This window comes from Canis lupus, chromosome 13 (assembly GCF_048164855.1).
Source record: "Canis lupus baileyi chromosome 13, mCanLup2.hap1, whole genome shotgun sequence".
Lineage (NCBI taxonomy): Eukaryota > Metazoa > Chordata > Mammalia > Carnivora > Canidae > Canis > Canis lupus.
Genome location: NC_132850.1, coordinates 15,586,458 through 15,599,583, shown reverse-complemented (window position 1 = coordinate 15,599,583; position 13,126 = coordinate 15,586,458). Strand labels below are relative to the sequence as shown.

General features: G+C 41.3%; 1 protein-coding gene across 10 annotated transcripts in view; it reads right to left on the bottom strand.

Annotated features, from left to right (window-relative positions):
* Positions 1-2,422: 2,422 nt before the first annotated feature.
* Positions 2,423-13,126, bottom strand: part of PIK3R3 (phosphoinositide-3-kinase regulatory subunit 3) — a 139,357-nt gene continuing 128,653 nt past the window's right edge. For 8 of the 10 annotated variants that reach the window (XM_072772350.1, XM_072772352.1, XM_072772351.1 and 5 more), the window contains one exon: positions 2,423-5,943. In XM_072772350.1, coding sequence (XP_072628451.1) covers positions 5,745-5,943 — 199 coding nt within the window. In that variant the 3' untranslated portion in view covers positions 2,423-5,744. Of the gene's footprint in view, positions 5,944-11,051; positions 11,171-13,126 lie in introns of all 10 variants that reach the window. The other 2 variants (XM_072772346.1, XM_072772348.1) reach the window with 2 other exon arrangements.

Here is a 13,126-nt window from a genome sequence, read left to right as displayed (position 1 = left end):
ATTTCTGAAAGATAACTGAGGGAAGTGGTATAATCATATTTATGTTTTAGGAAGATGCTGGCTGCAGTGTAAGGAAGCTCCAGTGGAATGAGCAGGCCAAAGAGAAAGGATGAAGTGACCCAATGTAGTGGTCTGACTAGGACAACCTTGAGGACGGAAAGTGTACAAGCCACAGATTTGGCAGCCATTAGCAAAGAGATGGCAGGGCCACAGGAATAGACGGTGATTGTACAGAGAATATGTGCAGAGGAAAAACCCAAGACATTGGGCCTGGCTGAAGGGAAGGAGCCAGGAAAGAGTAATTGAATTAGGAGATGAAATCCTAAACCTAGGAGAAACCAGACGCTTTAAGATTATCCTAAGAGCAATTGAAAGTTAATGACTTTACACAGGTTCAGATTTGTATTTTGAAAAGGTAACTGGTTGTTATCTCAAGAACGGAGTGGAGGGGGACAAGAATGGAAGAAGGGAGGCCTTTTCAGTATTAAAGTTAGAGAAAGTAATAAAGCAATGAAGTTGGGGAAAAGTGAGGTTTTTGACAGTAAAATGGATATGGGTTGGTGTTGTTTTATGTAGACCTGAAACAGAGGAAAGTCTCCAGGATGATGAATGCATTTCTGACTTACATACCAAATGACATATATGTGCACCACTGAAATGTGAAATAATGGAAGAGAAGCTGGGCCAGGTGGTGACCCTGATTCAATATGCCGTGAGGTACCACCTCCCAATAGAGGATTGAGCAGGAGAAACAAAAACAGACATAATTGGCCTAAAGATCATAGATTAAATCATGGATGTGGATGAAAGTGCCAGGGAAAAAGACAATGAGGAAGAAGATAGCCAGAGTCGTCCATGAGAACTCAAAGGAACAGTCAGAGATCTAAGAGGAAAACCAGATGCTAAGTCATCATGAGTCCATAGGACAGTTTTTCACGGCAAGTGGTCACTGGTGATGGTTACTGAAGACCTCAAGGAGAACAGCTTCAGCTGGTTCGTGGAACCTGGACTGAACTGGTGGAGAGGAAATAAAGACAAATTTAGACCGTTTTTATAAAAAGGTTTGCCCCCCCTTCTGAAGGGGGGCAAAGAGATAAAGAGATATAGGATTCAGTAGGGGTTGGCAAGTGGAGTGAGACACTCCCAACCACGTTGAAATGTCAATGGGTAATCTGGTGGAGAGAAAACAACAGCGAAAGAATTGATAACTGATCATGGAAAATTCCTGAGGAGGGAGAAAACAGGATACAAAAATACAGTATTGTAGAAAGGTTGGCTTTCAGTTAGGGGAGGGCTACCATTTGTAATTTAACAACAGGTGGAAAAAAAAAAAAAAACAGGTGAGAAGCAGAGGAGTTCTGAGGATACAGGCAGGTTCGCAGATTTGGTGGTAGAAAAGGGAATTCATAGCCAAGCATGTTTTCTCCATAGACAAGTACGCGGTGCCTGTAGGACACTCCAGGCCCCAGTGGAGATACCCAGCCAACAGATGGAATTCAGAAGACAGGACTGGGCTGGAGAGAGGAATTTGAGTGTCCTATGCAAAGAGAAGGAATAACTTTTGGGATTTGGGGAAATCCTCTAGTTCTTAGGAGAGAGGAGAAAGGACATAGGCAAGATAATTTGGAGCAATGGACTCTTCCTGCACCCAATCTGATTTATAATTCACCACACACCTGGGTGGGGCCTGAGAGACTGCGTGAGAACTGCAACGTCTGGTGCAAAGAGGTGGTCACATTTTGGTAATTATGTTCCTAACATATAGAAACTTTAAAGTGCTGTGGCAGGAGGGTGACAAGGGCCTTGGGCAACAAACATTTAGCCCCCAGAATAGACTGAAAACACTTTTATTTCTGGGCAGAAAGATGTGATGAGAATCAGTAAGCTGCACTTTCTAAAACTCCAGAATGGAGTGAGGAGGAAACAGCTCTCAGGTTCAACTTTCTCAGGACTAGTTTCTGAGTCTATGTCCTGTGCTGGATGGACGAGATACTGGCATCATGCCTGTTAGGGTCAACTTTCTCTTGTTCAGGGGAGGAGCATCTCTGGTGGCCCCAGTTCAGCCCCAGGACCAATCTTTTGGTGCTCATGGGAGAGGAGGTTTGGGAGTTTCAGAGCTTTCAACACCCAATCCTCCTCTTGCCACCCACCACAGCCCGCAGCCCCCACCCCCTATAGCAGGACAAAAAGGTGCTTTATTGCAATGTCTTTATTGCATTACTGGAGCAAGTTGGCCAGACTGTCCCCTCTTGGGGAAGATAAAAAAAACAAAAGACCAAAAAAAGTATCTCCCCTCACTTTCCCCCCACCCTCCCCCACAACTGCACAGCAATGTCTGAACACATCTGGTGACAAGAACAATTTGCAAAAGTGGTCTAGGAACTACATTATGAACTGTCCCAACACAAGACATATAGTTGGCTTCTTTGTGAATCAGATATTTTTACGTAAACTACATTTTTTTTTTTTTTTTTTACTACATCAAAGACAACAGAAAAGTAGATTTTTCACAAGTAACAACAGGGCACCAAAGTCATGCTGGAATTTGTAAGGAAACAAGGTTGTTTGTCACAAGTGGCTAGAGCTAGAGCTAGAGCAAGGATGAGCAGTTGACAGCAGAGGGCTCAGCCGGGCCTCCATCTGCACCCTCTGCTTTGAGGCCACAGAAGCCTCACAGAGGCCTACTCTGGAGTCTAAACTGGCAACAGAGACCGCCTTGAAAACCAGGAATTGTCCAGATGCAATTCTTGGCCAAGAGGACCCATGAGGCTGGCTCCTTGCAGCAAGAAGAGGAGACCTATGGAAGACACCACATTGGCTATCAAAGCTTCTTTAGAGCACATGAGGTCCAGAGTAAGTGGGAGGTCCCATCAAGGCTTGGAGATGGAGTAGGGGAGGTGTTACGAAGTCCTCAACCTCGGCCAAATCGGTGGTAAGGACACAGCCTACACAGTCCTGAGTCATGGCCAAGATTTAGCATCTGTGATCAGGAAGAGACAGAGAGCATTGTTCTGTAATGAAGTCTCCACCTGGAAAAGATGGGCCTGGAACCTGTGTTCAGCCACCCTCAAGCTGCTTCCATGCTGGTGGCTGGCTTCCCTAGCCAGAAAAGCAATGAGCCTCTCTGGTCTCAGTCTGTCCTCTTACTCTCTGCTTCAGTGAGGCTGCAGTTAGGACGCTGAGAGAGAGTCCCAGGGCCCAAACCATGGGACAGGACACAGAGCTAGACTCCGACAAAGGCCACCAAGGCCCAGAAGTAAAGGAGCTACCCCTCCATGTGGTTAACAGTTTGGTCCCTATATGCCATTTCCACTGGCTCAGGATCAAGCAAATCATATGGCAACTAGTCAGAAAAGATATTTTCCAACTTCTCAAATGATCCCTAGGCCTTAGTTCCCACAAAGCAACAAATTCAAGAATGAAAAACAGGAAAAAAAAAAAGTGAAGGAATATAGGATTAAAAAAGAGTAGTCCTTCTCCACAAGCCAGCTTTTGTCTATGAGTGTAGATATTAGACAGGGCTAACTCTCCCCACACACCCTTTATGTCTGCCTGAAAAGGAGCAATGACACATGGTTCAAGGTCACAGGCATGTATCCTTACTCCCATTTTATTTTAAAAGAGTCAGAATACACTAAATTTTAGTACCAGAAAGAAGGGATTTCTTGCACCCAACCTTGAGCATCCAACTGCTTAAGCATGTTCAACACCAGGTGTAAGGCCATCCAGCAGCAACTAGCCCAACATTACTCAATAAAACGTTTGGCAAGATTTCAACCTGGCAATGTGGAGAAGAGATGTGCAGCTGGCTCTCAGTTAAGGGCTTAGGTCAGAACATGACACTGGAGGGAGGGGTTCATTTGTCTGCCTCACCTAATCCTGAAACTGCAATGGAACCAAAGAAAAGCCGAAGATAGGCCCTTTCCTTCCTATCCTCATTGTTAGTAATTCTGGCAGTTTTTCCAAAATTTGTAATCTATTGTTACGTTATGGTCCATTCTAGACCCTGTCACCAAGATATGTGCTCAGGGAAAGCAGTATTTATTTCTTCCATTCCATAAACTGGAGCTTTTCTAGCTGTAAACCTTACGTACCAAGACCCAGATACCGGCTGCTTCTCTAGTTCAGCCAGGATGCCTGACTGCACAGCTTTGGACTCAAACAGCTGACTCACTCTGAGCCTCTTATGGTTCCAGCACTGGCTCAGAGGCAGCTGAACTCTATTTGTCGAATGAGTGTTGACTGGTGGGGGTGGGGCATAATGGAGGTAGGAATAGAGCCTGCCTCCAACTCCACTCAGCTGGAAGGCTTAAACCACATGGAGCAGAAGATTCCTGGCCTAAAATCAGGGCCACTGGAGCATGAGGACAGTCTGTGCACATCATCTTAATGGCAGGCTCACAAAAACGGCAAAGAGAAAAACTTCCAGATGGCTTTTACTAACAGTCTAAACTCTACGCCATTATTTTCTCTCCTTACAAAAGTTTCAGAAACCACTGCATTGAAGCACATGGGTAACGTGGATGACCCTCACCCTAGACACCAGAGCCTCCGAGTCTCTGAATTACTGAGGTCCCTGACAACAGTCTGGCTCCCTTCCTGCTACAACCTTAGCCACCTACGGCTCCCCTAAGCCCTACCCTGCAAAGGACAGGGAGATGAAGGGAAATCACGTTTACAGTTTCTGTAGGGCCTTTAAATTTGGGGAAGCACATAGAAGACTGTTGTTCTATATCATTATTTGGTATATCAAGCCATCTAAAAGCACTGGATTGCACCTTTTCTTTACTCATACAAACAAGTTACAAAGGTTTTCAACAACAGATCATTCTTTAGGCTAAGGAAACACCACACAAGCACCAACTTCATTTTATGATTCAAAGCTCACCATGCCCACAAAAAGAACACTATTCCTCATCTCTGAGAAACAAGGGCAGGGCAGAAGGAGTCACACTGACCAATTTTAGTGTTTGCTAAAACTAACAATTCTAGTTTTCCTTTCACTTTCAAGTTTTGGTACAGAAGTGTGCATTCAGATACTAGTGCTGTCTTCTTCCGTCAGACCTTAGTCTGGCAACGAACATTGTTCTGCTGAGATCAATTTGGTTTCTAAACATAATGCTTCTTTAGAGGGAGGAGCTACTGAGATGCTGACCCCTAACTTATGTTAGTTAATAAAGTACCTTCTGTTGAAGGTACTTGACTAAGATTCTCTACATGAAATCCCAGGTCTCCCCATTTTCCTTTGGTTGTGTTTTTCACCAAATGCCATTCTACCACAGAACCAAAACAGCCTTTGTTTTGGGAGGAAGTTGAGAGAGACTGTCAGATCAAAACAGAACTCCCCAGGAGCCATGCCCTGCCACATTCTCAGAGTCGAAGACCAAGAGAGGACGAGGACTCTTTCAGAGATTTCCAGATATAACCCCCCACCCCCATCAAGCCTAATGTGTTCTGTAGAGGGTGCCTGGCTAAACAAAACAAAAACCCCAATGAAACAGACTTTCCAAAAAAACAACATCTGCTTCCAGCTTCCTATGTCAGTGCAGCGGCACAGCTGAGTCTCAGAGAACCTCAAGGCCTCTTGTGCCCCCATCCTGGCCGGCTACTGCTCGGCCTCTCCACATTCACAGAATCACTTCTTGTGCAAAACAAGCAGTCTACGTAGAAAGAATGCCCTCATAGTCTAATAAAAACTGTAGAAAAAAAAATGCTAGAGAGCCACCTCTCTTCCCACTCCCTCTTTATCTGCAGAGTGAGGGCATCTGTGCGTGGACAGGGTAGGCAAGCCTGACGTTGAGGGAGTCGTTGTGCTGCACGAGGGACGTCTGCTGGTAATGGAGCACCAGCTCCTTCAGGGAGCTGTACAGGTTGTAGGGCTCTGCAAAGCCATAGCCCCGAGCAGTGCTGTAGATCACACAGTGCTTCACTTCCCCATCGGCACTGCGAAGACACAACACAAACACCACAGGGAATTAAGGCAGGTAACAACAGATAAAGAGACCCCAAATGACCAGAAGTCTGAACAACTTTTCTGCAAAGGAGGAGAAGTGCCTTGCCTTCTGTCTGTAAAATGTTACATCCATGTGTGTCCCCTCACCCCCTTACAGACTTCTCACAGAGGTATCCTTCGCCTCCCACCAAGCCCCAGTGGGACTAAAATGGATGGCTGCATTTAATCACTCAGCTCGGAATCTTCATGAGGCAAGAATGCACTGGAAAGAGAACACTTTTTTTTTAAGTATACAAATCAGTGATTTTTAGAATATTCACAAGGTTGTGCAACAGTCATCGCTATCTAATTCCAGAATATTTTCATCACCCTAAAAAGAAACCATGTACTCATTAGCAGTCACTCGGTACTCCTCTCCCCCGGGCCCTGGCAACACTAATGACTCCATCTCTACGGATGTGCCTATTCCGGCATTTCACACAAATGGAAACCTCCGATATCATACAACCTTCTCTCTACCTGACTGGTCTCAACTTAGCACACTTTCAGAGTTCATCCACGCTGTAGATGTGTCCATGCTTCAGCTTGTAGCTGCACGGTGTTCTGTGTGGATATCCACATCTTGTTTACCCATTCATCAACTGATGGACACTTGGGCTGTTTCTACTTTTCAACTATTATGAATAATGCTGCTCTGAATATCTGTGTATAAGTTTTTGTATAGCCATATGTTTTTAATTCTCTTGGCTCTATAGAGAGCTAAGGATGGAACTGCTGAGTCATATGGAATCTTTTGAGGAACTGCCAAACTGTTTTCCAAAATAGTTGCACCATTTTATATTCTAGCCAGCAGCATATGAGGGTTCCAATTTCTTTACATCCTTGTCAACACTTGTTATTGTCCATCTTTTTTTATTATAATCATCCTAGTGGTATCTCATTGTGGTTTTGATTTGTACTTCCCTGAAGACTAAAGATATGGAGCATCTTTTCATATGTTTATTGACCATTTATAAGATCTTCTCTAAAGGAATGTCTATTTTCTTTGGGTAAATACCCAGTAGTGCAATTACTGAGTCATAAGACAATTCTTTCATTTTTTGAGGAACTTCCATACTGTCTTCCAGAGTGGCTGCACCAGTTTGCATTCCCACCACAGTGCATAAGGGCTTTTTTCTCCACATCCTCGCCAATACCTGTTGTTTCTTGTGTTGATTTTAGCCATTCTGACAAATGTGAGGTGACATCTCATTGTAATTTTGATTTATGTTTCCCTGATGGTAAGTAATGGAACATCTTTTTATGTATCCATTGGCCATCTGTAGGTCTGCTTTGGAAAAGTGTCTATTCAGGTCCCTTGCCCATTTTTAAGTGGGTTGTTTGGGTTTTTTTTTTGTGTATTGAGGTATAAAAGTACTTTATATATTTTGGATATTAACCCCTTATTGGATATATCATTTGCAAACATCTTCTCCCAACCAGTAGGTTACCTTTTTGTTCTGTTGATGATTTCCTTCGCTATTCAAAAAGATACATGCACCCCTATGTTTACTGCAGCATTATTTACAATTGCCAAGATATGGAAGCAACCAGAGTGTCCACTGAGATAGATGAATAAAGAAGACATGGGAGATACACACAGACAGGCACACACAGGAATATTACTCAGCCATAAAAAAAAGAATGAAATCTTACCACTTACAGCAACATGATGGACCAGAAGGTATGATGCTAAGTGAAATCAGTCAAAGACAAATACCATATGATTTTTCTCATATGTGGAATTTTCTTTTTTAAGATTTTATTTGCTTATTCATTAGAGATACAGAGGAAGAGGCAGAGACACAGGCAGGGGGAGAAGCAGACTCCCTGCAGTAAGCCTGATGCAGGACTCGATCCCAGGACCCTGGGATCACGACCTGAGCCAAAGGTAGATGTCAACCCTGAGCCACCCAGGCGCCCCACTCATATGTGGAATTTAAGAAACAAAACAAATGAACAAAGGGGGAAAAAAGACCTAAAAAACCTCTCAGACTCTTAAATATAGAGAACTGGTGGTTACTAGAGGGACAGTGGGTAGGGGGATGTGTGAAATAGATAAAGGGGATTAAAAGCACACTTATCTCGATAAACTTTGAGAAATGTATAGAATTGAATTATGTAGCACACTTGAAACTAATATAACACTATGTTAATTGTAGGTGAATTTTTAAAAAATGTCTATCCAAATCCTTGGCCATTTTTTAAAATGTCTGTCCAATTTTTAAGTTGAGGCATTTGTTCTTTTACTATTAAGGGTTATGATTTAGACACTAGTTGCTTAACAGACACATGATTTGCAAATATTTTCTCCCATTCTGTGGATTGTGTTTTCACTTTGATAGTGCTCTTTGATATAAAATATTTTTAATTATGGTGAAATCCAATTTATCTAGTTCTTCTTTTGTTGTTTGTGCTCTTGGTTTGTGAGAAACCACTGCCTAATCCAAAATCATAAGGACTTATGCCTATGTGTTCTCTTACCCTTAGGTCTATGATCCATTTTGAGTTAATCTTTATATATGGTGTGAGATAAGGGTCCAACTTTATTCTTTTCCATGTGGCTTTCCAGTTGTCCCAGCTTCATGTGTTAAAATGACTATATCCTCCCCACCAAATGGTCCTTGTTGAAACCAACTGACCATAAATGTAAGGGTTTATTTCTTGACTCTCAATTCCGTTCACTGATCTACATGTTTATCCTTGTTAACACCTCACAATTTGATTACTATACCTTTGTTTTTAAATTTTGAAATCAGGAAGTGTACTTGAACTTTTTCTATTCTTTCAAGCTCATTTTGCTGTACTGGATCCCTTGTACTTTCATACAAATTGTGGGATCATTTTGTCAATTTCTGCAAAAGTCCAGCTGGGATTTTTGATAGGGATTACACTGAACATGAAGATCAATTGGGGAAGTTATTTCTATCTTAAAAATATTAAGTCTTCTAATCCACGAACACAGGATGTCTTTCCTTTAAGTTCTTTCAACGATGTTTTATAGGTTTTCACTATAGAGATTTTGCACTTCTTTTTGTTTTAATCCTAGGTGTTTTTGATGATATTATAAACAGCATGCCTTCTTCATCTTATTTTCAGATTATTACTGGTATTTAGAAATACAACTGATTTTTGAACCCTGATCTTTTAACCTGCAACCTTGCCAAACTTATTTATTAGCTCTAATAGTTTACATCTTCCTTAACAAACTGGATGCTTTTTCTTTTTGCCCAATTACTCTAACTAGAACCTTCTGTACAATGATGATTAGAAGTGGTGAGAGGGAACATCTTTGTCTTCTTCCTGACCTCAGGGGAAAGCACGGTCTTTCACCATTAAGTATATGAGCTCTGAGTTTTTTGTGGTTGCCCTTTATCAGGTTGAGGAAGTACCCTCCTATTCCTAGTTTGTTGAGACTTTTTTTAAAACATGAAAGAGCGGCGCCTGGGTGGCTCAGTGGTTGAGCATCTGCCTTTGGCTCAGGTCTCTCATGAATAAAAATAAAATCTTTTTAAAAATTAAAAAAAAACATGAAAGAGTACTAGATTATTTCAATAGAATCACAAAAAGCATTTGACACAATCATGTCATTTTGTCCTTTATTCTATTAATGTAGTATATTACGTTCATTGTTTTTTTTTTTGTTTTGTTTTGTTTTTTAATGTTGAACAACCCTTGTCTTCCTAGGATGAATTCTACTTAGTCATGGTGCTGGAGTGGCCGTGCTGTTGAGGATTTTTGTGTCTGTGCTCTTAAGGGATATTGGTCCATAGTTTTCTTGTGATACCTTTGTCTGGTTTTGGTGTCTGGGTAATATCACCCTCATAAAATGAGTGGGGAAGTGTTCTTTTTGGAAGAGTTTGTACAGGACTTCTGTTAATTATTTTTTAAATATTTGGTAGAATTCACCAGTGAAGACAATTGGTCTTTTCTTTATGGTTAGCTTTATTTTTTATTATTAATAATCCAATTTCTTGTTTTTGTTCTATTCAAATTTTGTTTCCTCTTAATTCAGTCAGTTTTGGTGGTTTGCTTCCAGGAACTTGTTCATTTCATCTAGGTTTTAATTTTTGTATATAATTGTTTATAGCATTCTCTCGTTATCTTTTTTTATTTCTATAAGGACGATAAGTAATGACCCCTCTTTCATCCTGATTTTAGTAATTTGTGTCTTCTCTATGGAGGTGGGAGGATTTTAACTATAGAGGTTGTAGTTCTGTTCCATCCCAACTTAGGGTTTCACTGATTTTCTCAATTGTTTTCTACTCTATTTCATTTACTTCCATTCTAATCTTTATTATCCCTTCTTTTTGCATGGATTTAGTTTGTTCTTCCTTTTTTAGTTTCTTAAAGGTGGAAGGTTACTTTAATGATATGTGATCTTTTTTTAACATAAATGTTTATGGTTATAAATTTAGCATTTAACATTGCTTTAGCCAAATTCTATACATTTTGATAAGTTGTGTTTCTGTTTTTACTCATCTCAAAGTATTTTCTAATTTCCCTTGTTTTCTTTTTTTGATCTATTGGTTATTTAGGAATGTGTTATTTACTGTCCACATTTAAGGATTTCCCAAATTTCCTTCTGTTTTTGATTTCTAGTTTCTTTCCACTGTGGTTAGAAAATGTATTTTGTGGGATTTCAACACTTTTAAATATATTGAGACTGTGACCTAATCTATGGTCTATCCTGGATAATGTTTCATGTGCACTTGAGAAGAATATGTAGTCTGCTCTTGCTAGATGGGAGTGTTCTGGGTAGGTCTATTTAGGTCTAGTTGTTTTATAATATCATTCAAGTCTTCTGCTTCCTTTCTGATCTGTCTAGTTCCAGCCCTAATCAAATTTCTTATCCCAAATGCCAATAAGGATCACAAGTGCTCACTACCTGAATCCTTAACCTAGTGAATTCAGGCATTGCTGGCTGCAGGTCTTTAGCCTAAGAAGGTTATAGAGTTTAGCAAAATCTTCTTAGACTTTTTGATGATTTAATTAACAGAAATTAAAATGGAAAAACAAATGAGGGGATCCCTGGGTGGCGCAGTGGTTTAGTGCCTGCCTTTGGCCAGGGCGCGATCCTGGAGACCCGGGATCGAATCCCACGTCGGGCTCCTGGTGCATGGAGCCTGCTTCTCCCTCTGCCTATGTCTCTGCCTCTCTCTGTCTCTCACTGTGTGCCTATCATAAATAAATAAAATAAAAAGAAATAAAAAAAGTATTAATAAAAAAAACAAAACAAACAAAAAAAACAAATGAGTTCCATGCATGACTTCCTACTACATGATCATGTTAATTTTACTATAAGAATCTCCTAAAAAACTGAACATATTCACATCCCTACTTCAGCAAATGTTCTAAGTATACTGGGAGATTACTGTAGGCAGGCTTTCTGAAGCCAGAATGGCTGGCAAACAAGTGGAAGTCTTTGTGATGCCAGACTCTCTTGCTTCCAACCATCCTCCGTGTGAATGCCAACATGATATACGACTGCAGGTGGTTTTCATAAGCAAGGGAAATCCACATTGCTGTGGACTTAAATCTGGTGAAGTCTGTAGCTAAATGAAGGAGAAAAAGAATATACTTCCTCAAGATACTCAAGCTGCTCCTTGGTCTCCCAGGAATTAGCTGAGTTGCTGGGCAGCACCTCCCACCTGCCAAGGCCTTAACCCACAGGCTGCCACCCCCATTGACCTGGGGGAAAGTGAGGGTACCAATGCACTGGGTTTATTTCCTTTCTTTTTATTCTTTTTTTTTTCTTTCTTTTTATTCGTAAAAGATCTCATACTCTGCAAGAACCATCCTCTCCTGGCATTTCCACTCACATAATTTAAGCAGCCCAGGTAAGAGAGAAAAGAAATGTTTTAAATAATTGTAGGGGCGGGGATCCCTGGGTGGCGCAGCGGTTTAGCGCCTGCCTTTGGCCCAGGGCGCCATCCTGGAGACCCGGGATCGAATCCCACGTCGGGCTCCTGGTGCATGGAGCCTGCTTCTCCCTCTGCCTGTGTCTCTGCCTCTCTCTCTCTCTCTCTCTGTGACTATCATAAATAAATAAAAATTAAAAAAAAAAAATAATTGTAGGGGCACCTGGGTGGCTGAGTCCATTAAGGATCTGATTCAGTTTCAGCTCAGTCATGATCTCAGGTTCCTGGGATCAAGTCCCAAGGCAGGCTCCATGCTCAGCAAGGGGTCTGTTTTTCCTCTCCCTCTGCCTCTCCCCTTGCTTGCCAGCTCACTCTCTCCCAGTCTCTCCCTCAAATAAATACATCTTTAAAAAATATATTTAAATAATTGTATCTTTGCAAAACAGTAATCCAATGCACTTTTCAAGTCCTCCCCCGTATCCTGCCCATAGGCATCCCATTATTCATCCTTTCAAAATCCAGTTCAAATGATATCTCTTCCACAAAACCTCCCTACCCCCTCCTTCTCCACCAGAATTAATGTGTACAGCCTATTAATGATACCTATTTCACAATAATTCTATTTATCTTGGACATTTAATTGTAAAATGAAGAAAGTATAGTGCAATAGAAAAGTGTGGGCTTTGAAACCAGGTAAACTTGGATTCAAACTCTGACTCCATGACAGAAATAGACCACTAAGACCACAGTGTCATGTAAAGCACTGAGCACTCTGTTAATATGAGTGTCTCTTGTCCACCTTCACCACTTTGCCCTCTTTGCTTCTTTTTTAAGATTTTATTTATTTATTCATGAGAGACAGAGAGAGATAGATAGTGACGGGGGGGTGGGAGGCAGAGACACAGGCAGAGGGAGAAGCAGGCTCCATGCAGGGAGCCTGATATGGGACTCGATCCCGGGTCTCCAGGATCAGGCCCTGGGCTGAAGGCAGCGCTAAACAGCTGAGCCACTGGGCTGCCAACTTTGCCCTCTTTGAAGGGAAAATCATTTCGTTATTTTTGCTTGCTTTCTGTCATGCTCATCAGTAGCATCATTATCATAACAATATTGGTAGATAACAATTACTTATTATATACCAACATTGATCAAAGCACATTACATATATTATCACACTTCATACTTATAAAAACCCTCATGCAGATATCATTATTCTTATTTTTCAGATAAGGAAACTGGACAAAGAAAGGTTAAGTAACTTACCCTAGATCACACA